The following is a 23,384-nucleotide window of genomic DNA, read 5'->3' as shown; positions in this document are numbered from 1 at the left end:
TCTCTGTGCTTCTCCAACCCCTCCTCCTTACCCAACCTTCTCTGTGCTTCTCCAACCCCTCCTCCTTACCCAACCTTCTCTGTGCTTCTCCAACTCCTCCTCCATACCCAACCTTCTTTATGCTTCTCCAACCCCTCCTCCTTACCCAACCTTCTCTGTGCTTCTCCAACCCCCCTTCCTTACCCAACCTTCTCTGTGCTTCTCCAACCCCTCCTCCTTACTCAACCTTCTCTGTGCTTCTCCAACCCCTCCTCCTTACCCTACCTTCTCTGTTCTTACCCCTCCTCCTTACCCAACCTTCTTTATGCTTCTCCAACCCCTCCTCCTTACCCAACCTTCTCTCTGCTTCTCCAACCCCTCCTCCTTACCCAACCTTCTCTCTGCTTCTCCACCCCCTCCTCCTTACTCAACCTTCTCTGTGCTTCTCCAACCCCTCCTCCTTACCCAACCTTCTCTCTGCTTCTCCAACCCCTCCTCCTTACCCAACCTTCTCTCTGCTTCTCCACCCCCTCCTCCTTATCCAACCTTCTCTGTTCTTACCCCTCCTCCTTACCCAACCTTCTCTCTGCTTCTCCAACCCCTCCTCCTTACCCAACCTTCTCTCTGCTTCTCCACCCCCTCCTCCTTACCCAACCTTCTCAGTGCTTCTCCAACCCCTCCTCCTCACCCAACCTTCTTTATGCTTCTCCAACCCCTCCTCCTTACCCAACCTTCTCTCTGCTTCTCCAACCCCTCCTCCTTACCCAACCTTCTCTGTGCTTCTCCAACCCCTCCTCCTTACCCTACCTTCTCTGTTCTTACCCCTCCTCCTTACCCAACCTTCTCTCTGCTTCTCCACCCCCTCCTTCTTACTCAACCTTCTCTGTGCTTAACCCCCCTCCTTACCCAACCTTCTCTGTGCTTCTCCAACCCCTCCTCCTCACCCAACCTTCTTTATGCTTCTCCAACCCCTCCTCCTTACCCAACCTTCTTTATGCTTCTCTAACCCCTCCTCCTTACCCAACCTTCTCTGTGCTTATCTAACCCCTCCTCCTTACCCAACCTTCTCTCTGCTTCTCCACCCCCTCCTCCTCCTTACCCAACCATCTTTCCATCTTTCTGATTCTTCCCCCCCCCCCCCCCCCCCCCCCCGTCTCTTTCTTGCCCAACCTCTCTGCTTCTCCTATCCCTCCTTCCCTCTTCACTTTCTCTCCCAACCTTCTCTCTGCTTTTCCAACCCCTCCTCCTGCCTACGTATATGTACGGTGAGCTGGGCACAGAATAAGCCGAATGATTGCTCACCCTGCTGCCACTGATATCCCCGGTGGCATAAAATACTATTCCTCTTCCGTGTCGTTGCAATCACTGGAACTCCAAATTAAACTTACGCACCACGCACAGTATAACTGTATATTACTGCTATGGAGGCACCTAGTTTTGGTGCTGGAACGCCGTGCGCCAAAACCACCTGCTTTGCACCTCCTCACCCAACCTTCCCTCTGCTTTTCCAACCCCTTCTCCCTCCTTCACTTACTCAGCCAGCCATCATTCTGCCTCTCCAACATCTCTTCCTCACCCAACCTTCTCTGTGTTTCTCCAGACCCTCCTCCTTACCCAACCTTCACTGTGCTTCTCCAGCCCCTCCTCCTCACCCAACCTTCTCTCTGGTTCTACAACCGCTCCTCCTCACCCAGCCTTCTCTCTGCTTCTCCAACCCCTCCTCCTCCCCCAACCTTCTCTTTGGTTCTCCAACCGCTCCTCCTCACCCAACCTTCTCTCTGCTTCTTCAACACCTCCTCCTCACTCAACCCTCTCTCTGCTTCTCCAACCCCTCCTCCTCACTCAACCTTCTCTCTGCTTCTCCAACCCCTCCTCCTCACTCAATCTTCTCTCTGCTTCTCCAACCCCTCCTCCTCACCCAACCTTCTCTCTGCTTCTCCAACCCCTCCTCCTCACTCAACCTTCTCTCTGCTTCTCCAACCCCTCCTCCTCACTCAACCTTCTCTCTGCTTCTCCAACCCCTCCTCCTCACTTAACCTTCTCTCTGCTTCTCCAACCCCTCCTCCTCACCCAACCTTCTCTCTGCTTCTCCAACCCCTCCTCACCCAACCTTCTCTCTGCTTCTCCAACCCCTCCTCACCCAACCTTCTCTCTGCTTCTGCAACCCCTCTTACCACCTTCACTTGTCCCCCCAACTTTCTCTTTGCCTATCCTACTCCAACCCCTCCTCCTCACTCAACCTTCTCTCTGCTTCTCCAACCCCTCCTCCTCACTCAACCTTCTCTCTGCTTCTCCAACCCCTCCTCCTCACTTAACCTTCTCTCTGCTTCTCCAACCCCTCCTCCTCACCCAACCTTCTCTCTGCTTCTCCAACCCCTCCTCACCCAACCTTCTCTCTGCTTCTCCAACCCCTCCTCACCCAACCTTCTCTCTGCTTCTGCAACCCCTCTTACCACCTTCACTTGTCCCCCCAACTTTCTCTTTGCCTATCCTACTCCAACCCCTCCTCCTCACTCAACCTTCTCTTTGCTTCTCCATCCCCTCCTCCTCTCTCAACCTTCTCTCTGCTTTTCCAACCCCTCCTCCTTACCCAACCTTCTCTCTGCTTCTCCATCCCCTCCTCCTCTCTCAACCTTCTCTTTTTTTCTCCACCCTCTTCTCCTCACACAACCCTCTCTCTGTTTCTCACTCAACCTTCTCTCTGCTTCTCCAACCCCTCCTCCTCACTCAACCTTCTCTCTGCTTCTCCAACCCCTCCTCCTCACCCAACCTTCTCTCTGCTTCTCCAACCCCTCCTCCTCACCCAACCTTCTCTCTGCTTCTCCAACCCCTCCTCCACACTCAACCTTCTCTCTGCTTCTCCAACCCCTCCTCCTCACCCAACCTTCTCTCTGCTTCTCCAACCCCTCCTCACCCAACCTTCTCTCTGCTTCTCCAACCCCTCCTCACCCAACCTTCTCTCTGCTTCTCCATCCCCTCTTCATCACCCAACCTTCTCTCTGCTTCTCCAACCCCTCCTCCTCACCCAACCTTCTCTCTGCTTCTGTAACCCCTCCTCCCACCTTCACTTTTCCCCCCAACTTTCTCTTTGCCTATCCTACTCCTTCTTCTTATTCTCACACATCCTTCTTTCTGCCTCTTCGACCCCTCCTCCTCCTTTTCACCCAACTTTCTCTCTGCCTCTTCTACTCTCCTTTAGGGATGATCAATGAGATGATATTTCTGAGTTCATGCAGATTTTTGTAAATTTTTATGAAAATAAATGCACCTTGAAAATTAACTGACCAAATCCCACCAAGGTTTTAATTGATTGGTCAATTTTCAAGCTGCATATATTTGCATACAAATTTAAATACATCTGCATGAACTCAGAAATATTTGCATCTCATTGATCATCCCTACTCTCGCAGGGATCCCATCCCCCCTCCCCACCTACCTTTCTTTCCCATCATTCCTCTTCTTATCTCACTAACCATGGTTTTACAAAAACTTTCTTTGTTTTTCACCGTTTGCCTTTATAGGGAATCTCTATTACACACGTGGAATACAATTGTTTTGGTCTTTATTAAATAGCTACTATTTTTAAGGAAAAAGAAAACATTTATAACAAATATTGGAATGAAAAATAATCTGATCTCTTTGGCCAGTCCTTCTCCACGCTTACAACCATTGCTGGTCACCCTGCAGGAGGTGGGTGCAGCGAGGTGTCCTTCTATGTACAGGGGTTGGGTGGAGCTGTAGAAATAAGCAAATAAGGATGTAGATCAACCCATCCTCTGCCTCTAGACGCAGTATTTCCAGAAACATTCAGACAGATTTCCTGCTCGCTTCTTGTATTGTTTCCGTTCTTTGGACTGTAGACGGCTGAGGAGAGATATTCGGGGGTGCTTGTCAAACAGCTCCTAAAGGACAAAAAATGTCAAATTAAAATAGGCATCATTAGGACCACTAATACTAATCACAGCAGTTAGCCCCTCTTTGAAGTCAAACACTTTGCCAAATAAATGCTGCACCAAAGATGTAGCTGAGCAAAACGCTGCGTCAGCCAATGAACTGATGTTCCAGTAACCGCACATTTCTGCAGCCAAGGACATAACTTAAAGTGGACCTGAATAAAAAGAAATACTTACAAATTACATAAAATGTGATAGATATTAGTACTCTGGTGAAGTATTATTTTACTTTTTCAGATGTCTTGTTTATGTCTGCTGTCTGCTAGAGTGGAGGGATGTCTAGAACTCATGGAGAAGCGTGTGATCACTTTGGTCAGGTGATAGATATGCAAGTCTCTGATTTGCTAGTCAAGATCATGTGCTAAAGCAGGATGTGATCACAGCAAATCAGAGCTTTGCTCATCTGATCAAACAAATGCACATGTTCTCCTAGACATGACCAATGAGCATCAGTAGTGGAGTATACCTCCATATGCTGGTTGGCATGTGTCAATTGCCAGCCAGCTTCTTCCTCCAGCCCCTCCCTCCTGAATATGCTTATTACACCCAGACATGTGTTTTACTTCCTGTAACACTATAAGATAAAAAAGAGCTAGGAAGGGCGGGGTCTCCAGGAGGTATGTGAACACCACTATGAGCGGTCCTGTCCAGGGCACTACTACATGAGCCACGTGTCTCTCACTGGAACCCTCCTCTTTCCTTTCAGGGGAGCTCCTGCAGAGAGAGAGGTGTATTGGCTCCCAGCATGACTAGCACTGCACCTGGAACCTTGCCTCAGCAGCATGTCATGGAGGAGGGGCTAAATTAATAAAAGAAAAGTTACCTTATTATTAAAATGTTTTGTAAAAAATTAAATACGCCCATTATACATACCAATAGGAGAACAATGGGAGTAGATGTTAAAAGTACTTCCACTTTAAAGGACAATTGAAGCAAGAGGGATATAAAGGCTGCCATATTTATTTCCTTTTAAGCAATACCAGTTGCCTGGCAGCCCAGCTAATCCTCTGCCTCTAATACATTTAGCCACAGCCCCTGAGCAAGCATGCAGCAAATCAGGTGTTCCTGACATTATTCTCAGATCTGACAAGATTAGCTGCATACCACACACTCCAAAAATTTGTACAGGGAATCAGAATGATACAACACTTGGTCCTTAGGACAGGGCCCTATGAGTACTTATGATCGTCTCATATAGCGACAATTGTGTAACACAAACAAATGTAAAACTCACTTCTAAAGGGTTTTTTGCGTTGCCAATAATCATGGCCAGTGGCATAGCTAAAGAGCTATGGGCCCCCCAAGCACTCTATACATAGCAATTGATACGGTGCACCAAAACCTGCCAATGGCAACTGCAGTGTCAGAGGTGCAAGAAGGGAATGGGGAACAGCTTGTTAATGATTACCACTATTCAAAGTATCTATAGAAGTGATTATTATGAGCACAGGACTAATAGAGAGCTAATACTGCAGTTCAGGGAAGGCCCTTGGGGGCCCTTCTAGCCCAAGGGCCCCCGAAGCGGTCACAACCTCTGCAACCCCCATTGCTACGCCCCTGTTCATGGCTTCAAACCTAGCACAGTACAAGAGAGGGGTTCCTTGCTCGTCCCTCCACCTGTCCCGTATGTCTGACATCGGTGGGGTGCCGCTATCCCTCTCTAACTAGGCGAATAATGAAAGGAGGTGTCACATGATCAGACCACACGCCAAACAATTGCTACAGCAGTGTGGACTAATCTTTATGTATGGATGGCCTGTCTCTGAATTGCCTCAAAGACCCTATGTCCACAACGCAAAAACACAGCCTGTTGTACTGAGTGAAACACATGAGGTGAAGACAAGGGGATGCACTATTTAAACAGTGAGTCCTACTCTACTTGTTTCGGTCGTTGAAGGCCTCGTCAGAAGCACAAAAAGACTAAAAACACAGTGGCATATGAAAAATAATAAAAAAATCCTCCCCTGGTCAAACAATAATACAACAGCATAACAGCCCAAGTCAGCTCTGACTTAAGCTGGTGCACGGAAGCTGGCATGTCACCTGACCTGGCACAGACATGTGACTTGCTGACTTGCGTGCAGGGAGAACGCCAGAAAGTTTTCAGGAGCCCACAAAGAGGTATGGGGAGACTGCCAGACATCGCTGGCGGCTCCATGAGTATTTGCAGGGGGAAGCTTGTACTTTTTTAGCCAGTTGTTGAAGCAAACGGCAAGAACATCAGGCAATCCCAGCCGGTGCTGGATACTGGGCACTATGCTGTAGTATGTTTTGTGCTCTCTGGGCTGGGAATGCTGTTTGGGTGGCCTGGATCTCGGTAACTCACCTCTTTTATGCTGTCATCCATATTATATGTATCCAGGCTGAACCCTGAGGATGGAACAAAAAAACAGCAGCATTAAAACTGATGTAAAATTGTGCAGATAACATAAAAGTGAACTGTACCTAATGGCTGTTTTCCGGAAGGAATTGCAAATGTTATATTTACTGGTACCTAGTTAATGGCTCTTAAAGGAACACTATCAAACCAAGTGTTCTAAAATGACAATGTACAAATAATGTCTAAGTAGCTGTGTAAACATTTTCCTACTTTTCATGTTAAATATCAGAGGCAAAAGCTGTAATTCATTGTGTGTAGATTTTAGTTCGGTTGAAATGTCTCATTTGCAGAGGTATGAATCTCTCGCAGTCTCACATGCTAAGAACAGTGTAATATTGAAGCAGAGATATATGAAAACAAAACAACAAAAAATATGAAAACAAAATTCTGTCAGGTATCAGGTTTCACACACACAATTAAAATGTTTATGTTGCACATAAGATACATTTCCTCTGCTCTCTGTGAGAGAAAGATCTGCCTGTCTCTGACTGAGCTCTTTGCACACACAGGATTAACAGATGCGCTAGGAGGGAATTCTCCCTCCCCTCATGGCTCACTCTGTGGTCAGATTAGAGCAGACTGTCTGTCAGAAAAGTTTGAAAGGAATTAGATAACAGTAAACAAAGAGATAAGGATTCAAATGTATACACCAGTACTTAGCAGCACTTCCCAAACATTTCCCATCTCAATTGAAAAAAATATTTTAATCAGTAGTGTTCCTTTAATGAAAATCTATGTGCCGCATTGCAAATCGCAGCTCTGTGCAATTTGCACTGTACCATTTGAAAATCATGCAGCGTGTTGTTTCTCCTATTGCATGGCTATCTTCCCAGTGCCTTGAGTGCGTTGCGGTACAATGGAGTGCAGCATCATAATGCGTGCGTTAACGGTTATAATGAAGCATATTTGACATGGAGCGCAGTGGTAAGAGGTGTTGACAAGGGGGTAAGTTACACCCCCCCCCCCCCCCCCCCGAACCCGCCCATGTAAAGGTTCTGTACCAAAGCATTTGGTACAGCATTTCACATTTGGAAACTCGTCCATAGCTCTAAGCAGACAAAGCACCAGTGGCGGGGGAGGGGGTGGACAGGCGCTATAGGGGCCCAGGCCCCCCCCCCCCCCCCCCCCTTGTGCAGAATAGAGATGTAGCGAACGGTTCGCCGGCGAACGGTTCCAGGCGAACTTTGGTGGTTTGCGTTCGCCTGGACCAGGCGCACTTTTGCGGAAGTTCGATTCGCCCCATAATGCACTATGAGGGTCAACTTTGACCCTCTGCATCACAGTCAGCAGGCACATTGTAGCCATTCAGGCTACACTAAGCCCTGGAGCCCCACCCCCCCTTATATAAGGCAGGCTCGCTGGCCATGACACTCACTCGTGTGTCTGCTGCAAATAGACAGAATAGGGAGAGCTGCTGCAGATTATTTCTCCTAGGGAAAGATTAGTTAGGCTCTTGGCTTGCTCCTGGCTGATTGTTATTGCTAACCCCCCCCCCCCCCCCCCCCCTCAACAGTTCTTTTGAGAGCTAATGTTGTCCTGATGTGTGTTTTTTTGTGTGTGTGTGTGTTGCTCAATGACATTATACAGCCCTATCTGTTGCAGCTGGACCTTGGTCATTGCTATTACTGTGCCAGCCAGGCCCTGCCTAACTATCTATACTGGGTCTCCTACCTATGCCTAGCTAACTACTGGGACACCTACCTATGCCTACCTACCTATACTGGGTCTCCTACCTATGCCTAGCTAACTACCGGGACACCTACCTATGCCTACCTACCTATACTGGGTCTCCTACCTATGTCTAGCTAACTCCTGAGGCACTTACCTATGCCTACCTACCTATACTGGGACTCCTACCTATGCCTTCCTACCTATACTGGGACTCCTACCTATGCCTAGCTAACTACTGGGACACCTACCTATGCCTACCTACCTATACTGGGTCTCCTACCTATGCCTAGCTAACTACCGGGACACCTACCTATGCCTACCTACCTATACTGGGTCTCCTACCTATGTCTAGCTAACTCCTGAGGCACTTACCTATGCCTACCTACCTATACTGGGACTCCTACCTATGCCTTCCTACCTATACTGGGACTCCTACCTATGCCTAGCTAACTACTGGGACACCTACCTATGCCTACCTACCTATACTGGGTCTCCTACCTATGCCTAGCTAACTACTGGGACACCTACCTATGCATACCTACCTATACTGGGTCTCCTACCTATGCCTAGCTAAGTACTGGGACACCTACCTATGCCTACCTACCTGTACTGGGTCTCCTACCTATGCCTAGCTAACTACTGGGACACCTACCTATGCCTACCTACCTATACTGGGTCTCCTACCTATGTCTAGCTAACTACTGAGGCACCTACCTATGCCTATCTACCTATACTGGGACTCCTACCTATGCCTACCTACATACAAGAAGATAATAAGGTCGTTGCTTCATTGTGGACAGACCAAATTTGATCAGCTGGACAGTCACTGTTGTTCTATCATTGAGCTACCACAGCCCGGCGACCATATGGGCTGGAAAACTGCTACGGCCTGCACTCTGGCCATGTTGAGCATCAGTCCAGCACGGCCGTCACTACGCAAACAGCTGTTTGCGGTGCGTTACACAGTGAGTTTGGTGTGTCAGTGTGAAGCAGCACTCTAATTACACTCCCTGATTGATGTATACACATGCAAGATGTTTTAAAGCACTTTAGACCTGCAATTTAGCATTCAATGTCATTTCTGCCCTTAAAACGCTGCTTTGCGTCAAATCCAGATTTTTCCCCGGGACTTTTGGCATGTATCCCACTCCGCCATGCCCCCCTCCAGGTGTTAGACCCCTTAAAACATCTTTTCCATCACTTTTGTGGCCAGCATAATTTTTTCTATTTTTCAAAGTTCGCCTCCCCATTGAAGTCTATTGCGGTTTGCGAACTTTTCCGCAAACCGAACCTTCCACGAAGGTTCGCGAACGGGGTTCGCGAACCGAAAATCGGAGGTTTGCTACATCACTAGTGCAGAATAAGCACAGGGAGCGCTTTTATATTTACCCAATCCATGCTGCATCAGGTCTTCTCCTCCTCCTCCCTGCATCCACATTCTTCATGCATGCAGACATCCTGAGGCTCCTGATGCATGTCACGTCATCGGGAGCCTCAGGGTGGCAGCATAGAGACCCAGGGCGCTAATGTTGCACCACTGCAAAGCGCTTATAAGCTCATAAGTCCCTGGAAATTGATGTTTTGTGGTTTATGGTCTGCTGTTCTGACGCTCCTTAGGGCCCATTCACACTGGGGCGATTTGCGGGCGTTTTCCACAGATTTTGGAATTGCTGGCGATCACTAGGGCTTTGAATAGTGTTACGGTAAGTATATGATAGTGATCTCACTGCAGCGATCGCCCGCGAATCACATTTTGCAGGGAACTAAAACATGGTGCATGCAGCATTTTAGAGCAATCGGGATTAAAATGTTAAACAATTGCGATCGTTAAAAAAAAGTGAAATTGTACAGTAAAAAATAAGCAAATAACACGAAAAAATCCCAGTCACAAAACACTAGCGATTTTGCAATCCACAGTGTGAACGAGGCCTCATAGTGGTCATTACATAGCAACCCATTTTCCATAGCAACCCATTCTCCATAGCAACCCACTCTCCATAGCAACCCACTCTCCATAGCAACCCACTCTTCATAGCAGCCCATTCCCCATAGCAACCCACTCTCCATAGCAGCCCATTCTCCATAGCAACCCACTCTCTCCATAGCAACCCCACTCTCCATAGCAGCCCATTCTCCATAGAAGCCCATTCTCCATAGCAACCCATTCTCCATAGCAACCCACTCTCCATAGCAACCCCTTTCTCCACAGCAGCCCATTCTCCATAGCAGCCCATTCCCCACAGCAACCCACTCTCCATAGCAGCCCATTCTCCATAGCAGCCCATTCTCCATATCAACCCACTCTCCATAGCAACCCACTCTCCATAGCAACCCATTCCCCATAGAAACTCATTCTCACCTTCTTTACTGAAGATATCATCAGAGTCTCTCTGTCCCTCTTTGTCCAGAAACACAGGAATGTTCTGCAATAACTGTGTGTCGTCCCATCTCTTCAGACCTCCGAAGTCCAATGCTGAACCTAAGACACACAAGACATGTACTGACATAAGGGTAAAGCTTTGGGTGGACTAGATATATGGCAATAAGCAGAAATCATTGGGGAACGGTCTGTTTCATATAGCATAATGTAACCAAGCAGGTGACAGACACCAGATGCTGAATTTCCTCCTATTTGTATCTGTTGCTGTTTCTCTCGCAAAGATGAGAGATAGTCAATACGTGATGTCCCAAATGATCATCAAAGGATACGTTAGCTGTCCTAAATTTTAAAGGGGGGGGGGGGAGCAGGCATGTGTAGCAAGCAGTCCGCATAGCAGTGACTGCAAGCCAGATAACTAGAGATTAAGGTGTTGGGGGTCCTGGGGCGCCTCTAAAGGTGGCCATAGACTCGTTAGATTAGCAGCAGATAGGTCATCAGATAGATTTTCTGATCGCCTCCCACAATGCGGTCCAATCCGGCGTCACGTGACTATACACTTCCTCCTTCAACCCGGAAGGAGGAAGTGTTTGTACTCACGTGACCGCCTCGTGGAACGCATCGTGGGAGGCGCCGAGGGACGGACTGAAGAAGACGTTAGCTAGGTAAGATTGACCCCCCAGCCCGCACAGGTGATTGTAATTAGGAGGGTGAAATCCGGATACCAACTATCTGGGTTTCACTCGAATTCGAAGCTGAGCGAGCATCCCTGGTGTTTAGGAACATTTTTTACTACGAATAGATTTCAGAATGAAATCTATTGAAAATCGGTCTGATGACATTTTTTTGCCATCAGATTTCCATTAGGTCCAATGCAAACTGATAAGCAATCTCAACAGATCGACCTAGATTTTCCAGCATGTCAGATCGATTGAAATAGATCGAATTGGCAATTGAATTGCGATCGATCGATATCGATCGATTGGCCGCTAATCAGCTGAGTGTATGGGCCCCTTTCAGGGGCGTAGCAATAGGGGGTGCAGAGGTAGCGACCGCATCGGGGCCCTGGGGCCAGAGGGGCCCCTAAGGACCCTCCCTCAACTACAGTATTAACTCTCTATTGATCCTGTGCTCATAATAATCACTTCTATAGATACATTGAATAGTGGTAATCATTAGCAAACTGTTCCCCATCCCCTTCTTGCACCTCTGACCCTGTAGTTGCCATTGGCAGGTTTTGGTGCGCCGTATCAATTTTTATTTATAGAGTGCTTGGGGGGCCCCATTGTAAAACTTGCATCGGGGCCCACAGCTCCTTCGCTACGCCACTGGCCCCTTTAGTCTAATAACAATCAGTGTGTGATGGCTGGGGTGGGAGGGATGGAGGGGGCACTTTGATGTCTCAGCCTTGGGTGCTGGAGGACCTTGTCCCGGCTCTGACCTCTGCTACTAGGGTAACTGCCCTCTGGGTTCCATGGATCGCAGCGTCAGAACTTAGAACCAGAAGCTGACAGACTAAACCCGATTGTTTTCTGTGGAGCAGAAGAAACTGTAGCACTGACAATCCGCTGTCTGCAGCCCCGCTGTATACAATCACATCCTAATTATCCCTGCTTTCATGCAAATTCGATGCAGATTGTATGCAGATTGCATGCAGCTTCAAACCGGGTGACTCGAATGCATTTCATGCCGATTTTGATTGGCGTACAGATTTTGAATATTATGAGCAGATTTTGCAGGTAAACTCTCATACTACATGATGATGGTAACATTAGTCAGTGATTGGCTACACACACATTCAATTTTACCACCTCTATGTAGCATGTGATAGCTTAGCAACACAATGGCCTCCATTTACAATGAGTTTCCCCATTCAGTATACATATGTTGGGTCAGTAAATTAGGGGATTGAGGTAAGCACATGCTAAAAATCACTATCATTTCTGCCCAAAATTATCGTTTGCATAAAAAAGCCTTAAAATGCGATAAAAGCGGAGTAACATGTAGTTAAAAGTGCATTAAAATAGTTATTTTTGTGGTTCATACCGCAAAAAATGGAAATCATAATGAAAAAAGAGTACATTGTTTTATCGTTAGTTACCGTTTTTTGTTCTCCTATTAGTACCTGATGTTATTTTTGGCATCACATTTGATCAGACGCAGCATGGAGCCTTCTGAGCTGTGGTTTCTGAATTGCTGGACTTTTTCCACAAACATTACTCACACTCTGTAAAATGCAGGGCCAGATTAACCATAAGGCATTGGAGGCACATGCCTACAGGCGCCTGATCATGGAAAGGCGGCTCACTCCCCTCCTCAAGTCCCTCCCTCCCGCCTTTCCTATGCAGAGTCCCGAACAGAGCGTAAATGAGAGGTTACCCCCCCGGGTCTCTGCATTCCAGTGACCAGATCTCCCTTCAGTCGAGGGCACCGTCCTCTAGCTACCTAATACTTTGGAGCACCTCTACCTAATTAATACTGAAGATAGCTCTGGTTACTTAATATTAAGGGGCACCTGTAGCTACCTATGATGGGCAGGGGAAGTAAGGGGGAAGTGACAGCTGGACCAGTCAGCACACTTGTGGTGCGGTTCAGTGGGTGCTTGTAGGTTTATGAGGGTGAAGTCTAGCCAGGACTTCTGTGCCTATAGGCACTTGTGATGTAAATCCGGACGAGGTAAAATGTATGTGTATTTGGGAAAACCGGTAATTACCAATGGCGGTAATTTTTCGAAACAGCTTTGTGCACATGCTATTGTGAATGGAGCCCACTCTGTTCGTAGTGTTCAAAATCTGTTGGACCTCATACTACACGGAAATGGTAAAATGGGCCAATTATTGCCCAATCAAAACTGAATGTGTGTGCCAGGCTTAACAGTGAGAAAAAAATAAACAGTCTAGTTCTAAGTAGGATTGGGACTGTACATACGCATGCATATCTCATCACGTTACAGGTGGCCACACATGATACAATAAAATGATCCAATTTACAGCAATTCAATAAAAACGATTGGATTTCACCCCAAAGAATCGAAAGCTTCTTTTTTATTCGAGCAAGAAATCCAATCAGGTTTCCCATTTTTATTTGATAAAAGTCGATTTTTTGAAATGTTACAATCACTCAGAAAAATTGATTACAATTCTTAAATTGCAAACATATTTAAAAAGTTGTACGGTGTGTGGCCACCTTAGAGGACAACTGAAATGAGAAATATATGGAGGCTGCCATATTTATTTACTTTTATACAATACCAGTTGCCTGGCAGTCCTGCTGGTCTATTAGGATGCAGTAGTGTCTGAATCACACCACATACAAGCATGCTGCTAATCCAGTCAGATCTGACAATAATGTCAGGAACGCCTGATCTGCTGCATGCTTGTTCAGGGGCTATGGCTAAAAGTATTACAGGCAGGAGATCAGCAGGGTACCCAGGGAACTGGTATTGCTTAAAAGGAAATAAATATGGCAGCCTCCGTATACCTCTTACTTCAGTTCCGCTTTAAAGGGAACCTAAACTGAGAAGGATGTGGATTTTTCCTTTTAAAATAATACCAGTTGCCTGACTCTCCTGCTGATCCTGTGTCTCTAATACTTTTAGCCATAGCCCCTCAACAAGCATGCAGATCAGGTCTTCTGACTGAAGTCAGACTGGATTAGCTGCATGCTTGTTTCAGGTGTGTGATTCAGCCACTACTGCAGCCAAAGAGATCAGCAGGCCTACCAAGCAACTGGTATTGTTTAAAAGGAAACATCCATATCCCTCTCAGTTTAGGTTCCGTTTAAGTCACTGCAGGTACCTTTTAATAAAGCCTGGTACATACATTCAATTATGATTGGCCAATCACTGACCAATTTACCACCTCCTTGTAGTATGGGGGGTTACCTACACAATCTGCTCATAGTATTCAATATATGTTGATCACCATACTACATCACGGAGGTGGTAGAATTGGTCAGTGATTGGCCAATCATAATTGAAGGTGTGAACCAGGTTTTAGAGGGAGCATGTGAAATCGCAGCAGGTTTTTCTTTTTTTGCGGCCCACTGCGATTGCGTTTTGTTGTTTCCATTCGCAATCTCTCATTGTGGAAATGCGATTTTAAAAATGGAGTCAAAAAGTAAAAAAAAAACAATATATTGCACACACAAGCACAAAAAGTAGAAACTTTCTGTCAGTTTTTCTAAACGCATAGCAGACACACGAAAGACGCAATCAAACAGTGAGGCGGGGTTCACACATAACAGAGCGTGAAAGGTTTTCTGTCATGTGCCTTTTTAGGGCGTTTTTTGTGCATTTGAAGCATTTGCGGTTCGCATATATAAAACGCATATGAGTTTTGTATGCATTTTCCATGCGGTTTAATATTTCGACTTATGCAAATCACTAGGAAGACAACAGGAAGCGGAAATGCATCACAAAACTATTTTTTTAAAAAGCATAAAAAAAAGACATGAAAAACGCATACCATTGCGTTCCCATTAACGTTCATTATGTGCGTTTTTTTAATGCGTTTTTGAATATCATGCAACAAAACCAGCGTTTTTAAGAATGCATCCATACAAAACGCATATGCGTTTTTTTAAATGTGACATCCACTAGCGGCAAAAACGCAGCGTTTTCCGCAACGTTTCTGGTATGTGTGCACCCAGCCAGAACGATTGCGAAATATTCAGCAGCCAATAGAAAATGATTGCAAGTGCATCGCTCAGCATTTGCCGCTACCAGCCCACTGCTAGCTCTCGTGTGGGCCCGCCCCTAACAGCTGAGTACAGATGGCCATTGCGATACATATAATTCTGGCTTGCATGAAAATTTAATGCAAATCGTATACCGCTCTGAAAATAGCCACATCAAAGACAGCAGGAAGTACCTTTGATTCGGCTAATTCCAAGTAACATACAAGTCACAATAAATCTGCATATGATTTTTTTTTACTGTAAATCTAAGTACACACTTTCAATTATAATTGGCCAATCTCTGACCAATTTTACCGCCTTTGTGTAGTATGAGAGTTTACCGACACAACCTGTTCATAGTATTAAAAATATCGTTGTAAAATTGGCCAATTAAAATTGAAGGAGTGTGAGGCTTAGGGTAGGAAAACACTAGGTGAAACGCTAGCGCTAACACGTTTGTTTGCGTTCTGCAATGTGCACTTTTGAAATACAGAACTTGCATATTTTTCCAAAACGCATCTAAAACGCACATAATGTATGTCAATGGCGACACCGAGGTATAGCATTTTATTGCATTCATATTGCGTTTTTTAATGCGTTTTTGTATAAAAATCAAATTTGAGGATCTATTTCCGCTTCCTGTTGACTTCCTAGTAATGAGCTAGAGAGGATATCAAAAATGTGTTTTTATACTGGCCACATTCCCAAAAATTTGCATAAAACGCATATCAGAAACGCATACAAAACGCTTAAAAACGCACAAAAACGTACTGGCAATTTATATGTACAAAGCGCAAACGCAGTAAAACCCAAGCAAAACGCATGTGCAAAACGCAAACGCACTTAAAATGCACTTCATTATGACAAAAAGGCACAAACCCTCAAGGGTGCGTACACACACATTGATTCACATTCACCCTCCATGTATGCCTGGTACACACTTTCAATTATGATTGCCCAATCACTGACCGATTTTACCACCTTCATATAGTATGAGGGTTTACCAACAAATTCTGCTCATAGTATTCAATATCTGTTGACGGTTATGCGGGGAATACATGATGAGTTCTTTCAGCAGATTTACTGGCCGATCGACTTTCCGATTGATTTTCTGATTGCTTTTCTGATCGATATCCACTCACTTCTATGAGGAAATCGATCAGAAAAATGATCAAAATCAGATCGGACCTGTCGGAAATGATCTATCGAGCCATCTACCCCGATTAGCGCAGTAAAAATCAATGGACACTTCAGCGATTTCAGAGCGATCGCGGTCAGCGCTTTATAAGCACTATACTGCGACCGCTCCAAAATCGCCTTAAAACTGCTGCAGGTAACGCATTTGTGATTGGCGCTAATCGCGAAACACCCGCGACCTGCGCCAATCGCGGCAGTGAGAACACTGCCATAGGGTAAAAAAAAACACTAGCGCTTTAAAATGTGAATGGGACCTTAAAGGAGAACTGTAGTGAAAGATATATGGAGGCTGCCATATTTATTACCTTTTAAACAATACAAGTTGCCTGGCTGCTCTGCTGATCTATTTGGCTGCAGTAGTGTTGGAATAACACCAGAAACAAGCATGCAGCTAATCTTGTCATATCTGTCAAAATTGACAGAAACACCTGATCTGCTGCATGCTTGTTCAGGGGCTATGGCTGAAAGTATTAGAGGCAGAGGATCAGCAGGACAGCCATGTAACTAGTATTGCTTAAATGGAAATATATATGGCAGCCTCCATACACCTCTCTCTACAGTTCTCCTTCAAGCTACACGGAAGTGGTAACATTGGCCAATCAAAGTTGAATGTGTGTATGCACCTTAATGTCAAGGGCCCCAGGAGATATGGAAAGTGGGTTAGTTACAACCACCGGACTTAATCTCGCTCACCCTTCAATTATCTTTTGTCCATTTAATCAAATGTAACCATGTTAATAATTTGAGGCACTGTTAGACATTCTAACGGCCGCATTAAAATAATAATGTCGTTATGAATTTGAAGGTGACTGCGGACTTAAACGAGAGCTTCTGTGGTTTCAGCCCCTCCAGTTATAACTGTCGTGGGTCACCCCTCGTAATAGCGGCGGAAATCGCTGCTGCCTTATTACTGCTTTATGTCATTCGCAAAACCCGATTCACTTTCTGCCGGCGAACAAAACGTGATTATAATTCCCAATCACGTCGCTAATGGATCTCCGTAATGAAGACATTTTATTCAGTGCTGTAAAATAATTTAAAAAAAAACTTCTGCATTCTAAATCCATTTTTGACCGGAGCAATAATTATCGCTCATCGGCTTTGCGTTTCGCAGCAAAATTAAGTCTTCTAATTTAACCTTGAAGTTGGATAGAGTTAAGGAAATTAAGGAAAAAGACTTTAAAAAACAAACAACGTTGAATCTTCTTACCTGGCAGACGGAAGGAGTTGGGAACGATGACCGGTAGCGACCGGAGGGAACTCAGGGATCCGGCAAGAATTAGGCAACAGAAAAAAATCTTTGGCATGGCTGCGAGGGTTTCGGGGGAGGATTTTTATCTGTCTGGACGATGAGGAGACGCCGGTGGAACGGTCAGTGTCTCATCATTTAGGTGTCAACTTCTTATATAACGTCCTATGACGACAAGCCAGCCACAAGCCATCGCCGTCATCCGAAAAAGACTAATGAGGGGCAGCCGGCGGTTCCGTCCGCCCTGAATTGGGAATGAGAGGCACTTTGCATTGATGTCATCCTTCAAGGCTCATAGACAATAAATTTACTGTCTCGCAGGTCTCTTCGCTCCAAACTGTGGCTGCAAATGTGGCATGGCCAATCTGCCGGAGTGAAAGAGGCACCTTTAACTTATAAATCATAGGGGGGGTCGTGTGGCGGTGGAGAGATGACCAGGGCAGAACGCCCAGTGATTTATGGACTCTTACCTGCTTTGACGCACAATGTCGGGCTGTGAAAAGTGGCTTTTTGAGCAGGCTGGATGGATGGTGTGTCGGCCGGTTCATCTGTCGATACTTCACAGAGATGGAAGAACTGTTAATTCGTTTTGGGGCCTCCAACAAAAGCACAATGTGAAATTACACTTTAATTCACACTAGTCTGTTGGTTTGTGTAGAGCGACCATGTATGTCTATCTGCAGACTTCTCTGTGAAGACCACCTGTTGGAATAGAGGTGTTGTGACCAATGGACTCCAAGGACCTTCCAGAAGACACAAAAAGGGAGACAGGGACACCGGGAGCCCCTGATAGTGCAGTAGGCCGGGGCTGTAGGCTACACAACAGGGTAAATGTGCAGGATACTCACAAAGGTTGGTTGCAAAACCGGCAACCACACTTTGTACGCAAGTGAGGAATCCCCCGTCCTCACTCGGTTCTTGTCTCTTCGATGGTGCAGGTCACACTTCAAAAAATTATAAGGTATGGGGGTTTGAAGGAACCCCCCCCCCAAAAAAAAAAGCACCCCAGGATCTGGGGGCGGGTATGAGACATCACTGGGAGGGAGAAGGCGCCCCAAAAGTGTAGGTGTATGTGTATAGAAAATATCTATAAATATATATTAACACTTTTTATTAGGAATACGACACTTGATAGATCATGCTTATTGCAGATAGCACTCAACTTCCTCATATCAATAATAAAAGATTGTTTTTAAGCAGGGTGTGTCTATCCATAACGCATTATCTATCAAGTGTCTGGTTCCTAATAAAACTTTGTAATTAGGGCCGAATTTAAGCCAAGGCCACATAGGCCATGGCCTAGGGCACCACAGGATTAACCACTTCCGGATTCTCGGAGCGTATATACACGCCCCTGAATCCAGAAGTGTATACCATGGAAACGGCCGCTCGTATGAGCGGCCGTTCCATGTCAGCTCACGGAGGGTGTCTCCGTGAACACCCTGCGAGCCGATCGGCGGCTCGCAGGGTAAATGTAAACACACGGGGAAGATCTTCCCCGGTGTTTACATGTATACGGCGCTGCTGCGCAGCAGCGCCGTAGAGGAGATCGGCGATCCCCGGCCTCTGATTGGCCGGGGATCGCCGGCACCTGATAGGCTGAAGCCTATCCTATCAGGCGCAGGACGGATTTCCGTCCTGCGCCGCTCACAGGGGGAGGGAGGGAAGGGGAAGGAGGCCAGGAAGCGCTGCGGAGGGGGGCTTTGAAGAGCCCCCCCCCGCAAGCGCAAGCAGCCGGCGGCGATCAGACCCCCCCAGCAGGACATCCCCCTAGTGGGGAAAAAAGGGGGGAAGTCTGATCGCCCTGGCTGCTAGCTGATCTGTGCTGTGGGCTGGAGAGCCCACGCTGCACAGATCAGCATAAAATGTCATGGTGTGGAAGTGGTTAAGGGCGGGTGGGCAGCAGGCTATACTAGGGGAAGGGAAGAGTCACCCTGCTACCTATACTGGAGGGAAGAGGGACATCAGGCTATCTATACAGAAAGTGGGGAGGGTCATCTGGCTGGGGAGGGCTGTAGTAGAGGTGGCTTCCTTTTTTAAGTTTTGCACGGAGATGGGAAGAAGGAGTAGAACCTTTGTCAGGTTCAGCTGGCATGATGGAACATGACCAGGGCAGGGCCCAGTGCACTGCCCCTGACATTAACAAACGGAGCCTGTTAGAATGTAAGTATACTCGAATTCTAGCCTCAGGTACTGAAGTCTAGTAAAAGACTTGAGATGCAGGTTCTCTTTAAGCAGAGTTTTTCGGAGAAGATGTTTCTTGTGTAAGGCCACATACAGCCAGTTACCAGGAACGTGTACCTCTAGAAGGCCACATAATGGATCAGTTAGACCTTAGACAACGAGAATGGTAAACAATGCCAATGTTTATAAAACATTGCATTCTTTGTATGTAGGGTATAAAGCAATGGAATATGAAATGATATTAGTGAGGTTGGTCATATGCTCATTCCAGCCAATGGTAGGCTTAGGGGTATGGCTCGGGTGATGTCAGAATTTAACCCTTTGATGTTCATATAAATTAGGGAGACCGGAGGGAAAACTGTACTATACTTTCCAGCTATCCGGCTCTCTCTATGCTTCCTAGTTAGAATACTAGCTTCCTGTCTGTATGCTGTAAATATATGTGATGTACATAGGAAAGACTATTTATACTCTGAAGAAATCAACCTGTAACACAAGATGCTTAATAAACCCCTTTGTAAGGTGAAGAAGGCTGTCTCCGCTCTATCTCCTGTATGCTGTCGCTGTGAGTTGCAGCTCTGATGAGTTGCTGGTGCTGGAACAAAAGGTGTGTGGTGCTGTTGCCAATAGCAACCAACATATAAATTCTTACAGAGCCATGACAACCCCTCACTTGCCCTCCTATACAAAACCAGACTGCATTCTAGAACAATGCGGATCTCCAACGATCCCTCCCGGTCAAGTCTCCGCTTCTTCAGTCTGCTCCCTTCAGGCCGAAGGCTTCAGGCCATCTCCACCTGGACTGCTAGGCGCAGGAACTTTTTCTTACCCTTAGCTGTCAGCCTCTTGAACACCCTCCACATCCTCTCCCCCCCTTCCCCCCCATTAAGCTGAATGGCCAATTGGCCTACCTGCCCTCAAGATTAAACTGTTCTTGCAGCATAAATTGGAATTGTTCCATAAGATGTATACTGTTGTTTATTCTGCCCCCCTGGGGTCTGCTCATGACCGTTTTGGGGGGGCAGGAGGGGTCGCAGCATGAGAGGAGAGCTTTGCACATCAGCAGGGAGGGGGGACAGTCCCCCCTCCCTCACCTCGGGCTCTCCCCTCTGCGCTCCCCTCCTGCATCTAACTAAGTGTCAGCAGCGGCGGCAGCAGCAGCTATAATTACCTCCATTCACAATGGAGGTTGCCGATCTGCAAGGGTTTCACATTACTTCCCGCTCAAATTCTTGCAGGGGGGCCCGGGGACTTCTAGTTACGCCCCTGTCTCTAGTTATCTGGCTTGCAGTTACTGCCACATAACCCTTTTTCTTATTTCTCTCTGTTACAAACACAATAGGGGAGTGATAGCTGATTGAGTTGTGTGCCCCCTCCTACACTGCGCCCTGAGGCTGGAGCCTCTCTCACCTTTGCCTTGGCCCCGCCCTGCACCCCTCCTACACTGCGCCCTGAGGCTGGAGCCTCTCTCACCTCTGCCTCGGCCCAGCCCTGCGTCCCCTCCTACACTGCGCCCTAAGACTGGAGCCTCTCTCACCTCTGCCTCCCCCCAGCCCTGCGTCCCCTCCTACACTGCGCCCTGAGGCTGGAGCCTCTCTCACCTCTGCCTCGGCCCGGCCCTGATTGCTTTATTTTTTTCTCCTTTTCTCTAAAGTTCCTCTTTAAATACTGGTTTGCGTCATGTTGAAGCTATTTGTCGCCGTGGTTGATTGGACAGTGTTGTTTTTTTTATGCTATTCCGTGGTTATTACAGTAATGTTCCTTTGTATTATATTGAACCTCATGCATGTGGATGCCGCTGAGGTCATGCTCAGTGCTCCTGTACGGTTCAGTCTGGTGTTCAGGGATAGAAGGGTATTTGTATTGCCCCGATCCGGGGTCACGAGGCTTTGCAGTGTGCAGCACCTGACCTGGACAATCCATCATGTCTCTCCCAGAATGAGTTCAGTCCCATCAAGAGAAGATGATGCCATTTTTGGCCTCATCAGATTGTGTCCATTTGTCAAGAAAATCCAAACCATTTATCCAAGAGATTGTCACCCGGCCGTGCAGACTGATGGAGGCTCCTCAGATGCGACATTACAGCCAATTTAGAGTCATTTTCTTCCGCAGAAGAGTCTACATAGACGGGGTTCTCCTTCTGTTCTGGTACGAGTCATGGTGCACACAGGCGAAATCCATCAGGAAGAAATCTCATTGTTGTCCGTAGCAACTGGGTGATGTACAGTATATTAGAAACCTATAGTTTGCTGTCTTCTGTGTACAAGCTCCTTAAAGGACCTCTGTCACGAAAATCTTAAAATTTTAAATACATGTAAACATATACAAATAGGAAGTACATTTCTTCCGGAGTTAAATGAGCCATAAATTACTTTACTCCTATGTTGCTGTCACTTACAGTAAGTAGTAGAAATCTGACATTACCGACAGGTTTTGGAGTAGCCCATCTTCACATAGTGGGTTTTAAGGGTTTTCTTTATTTTTAAAAGCATTTAGTGAATGGCAGTTACTCCGTCCAACTGCCAAAAAAGTGTGCAGCGAGCAGGGAGGCTGGTCAGCATCTTTGTATAAAACTTTTTTCAGGGAATGTCTTTGTAAAGAATAAAGGCCAATGGGCCATGCTGAGAACCCCCCATGAAGAGATGGACTAGCCCAAAACCTGTCGGTAATGTCAGATTTCTACTACTTACTGTAAGTGACAACAACATAGGAGAAAAGTAATTTATGGCTTATTTTACTCTGGTAGAAATGTACTTCATATTTATGTGTTTTCAATTTTAAGATTTTCGCGACAGTTCCTCTTTACAGGAAAGATCCGAGCAAAATGAAAAAACAACAAGTTGTACTTACCCGGGGCTTCATCCAGCCCCTGGCAGCCGATATGTCCCTCGGAAAAAACGTACTTCTTATTTGTTTGCACATATTTTAAATTTTTTTGCCATAGTGCCCCTTTAAGTTACACCTGCACTCTGTATGGTGGCTTTGTGCATCTATGTTATGTAAGTGCTTTTTGGAGACCTATGTGAGTTTGCAATGTTATGTAAGATGGTGTCACTGGCAGCTGCTCACCCTCTCGGCGGCCAGAGCATGAGCCATAAATCATTCCGCCAGCCTTGCTCAGCATTTTCAGCAGAAGGAGCCCCCTCGGAACTCACGCTCAGGTCCTCTGTCCTGCCGTCAACCCTTCCCCGGCGACGCAACAGGCCTCTGTCTTCACAGCTGACCACGTTTTGGCCAGGGAACGTGTTGCACTTGGCACCGCCGCCAAGATAAGCGGCTTGTGTGTAGCGCTTGATAACGACCCCTTAGTGGAAAAGCACATGGACTTTGAGAGGTCCAGTCTGTGCATCTCTTGTGTGGTGGAACTAGAGCCTGTCCATCTAGCTTGTTATGATATTATGGAGATCTCCGTTCATTGGTCAGCAGGTTAAACCCAACCGTCTGGTGTTTACCTTGCTTGTTTCATCATGAGAAGAAGGCGTTCTAGCGTGAGGGGAAAACACGAAGCGTCGTAGGCCCTCCCTAGTGCTGAAGAGGCTGTGTCGGTGGTGGTGGTGTTGGGCCTGGGCTCACACAGAGAGCTGGCAGCTTGTCATCCACACATATTCCTGCTGGAGGCCTCACACATGTCATAACACTGGCCAGCCGCTCGTCGGGGGGGGGGGGGTTCTCTAAATAAGGTGGGTGCAGAACACCTGTGAAGTAACTTGTCAAACA

General features: G+C 46.6%; 1 protein-coding gene across 1 annotated transcript; it reads right to left on the bottom strand.

The window, feature by feature from the left end:
- Positions 1-3,524: 3,524 nt before the first annotated feature.
- UTS2 (urotensin 2) lies at positions 3,525-23,033 on the bottom strand. Its single transcript, XM_068242403.1, has 5 exons — positions 22,823-23,033; positions 17,445-17,727; positions 10,343-10,462; positions 6,259-6,302; positions 3,525-3,881 (listed from the first exon to the last, which is right to left on the bottom strand). The coding sequence occupies exons 2-5, from the start codon at positions 17,539-17,541 to the stop codon at positions 3,762-3,764; spliced, it is 381 nt and encodes a 126-aa protein (XP_068098504.1). The 5' UTR covers positions 17,542-17,727; positions 22,823-23,033; the 3' UTR covers positions 3,525-3,761.
- Between the last annotated feature and the right edge of the window lie 351 nt (positions 23,034-23,384).

Source organism: Hyperolius riggenbachi, chromosome 6 (assembly GCF_040937935.1).
Source record: "Hyperolius riggenbachi isolate aHypRig1 chromosome 6, aHypRig1.pri, whole genome shotgun sequence".
Lineage (NCBI taxonomy): Eukaryota > Metazoa > Chordata > Amphibia > Anura > Hyperoliidae > Hyperolius > Hyperolius riggenbachi.
This window is presented reverse-complemented; position numbering and strand designations above follow the sequence as displayed.

Coding starts and splice junctions, on each gene's coding strand:
- UTS2 (XM_068242403.1), bottom strand. CDS start 17,541: ATGCCAAAGATTTTTTTCTGTTGCCTAATTCTTGCCGGATCCCTGAGT. Junction 10,463..17,444: donor CAACTCCTTCCGTCTGCCAG/GTAAGAAGATTC, acceptor TGTGTGTCTTAG/GTTCAGCATTGGACTTCGGA. Junction 6,303..10,342: donor TGATATCTTCAGTAAAGAAG/GTGAGAATGAGT, acceptor TTCCATCCTCAG/GGTTCAGCCTGGATACATAT.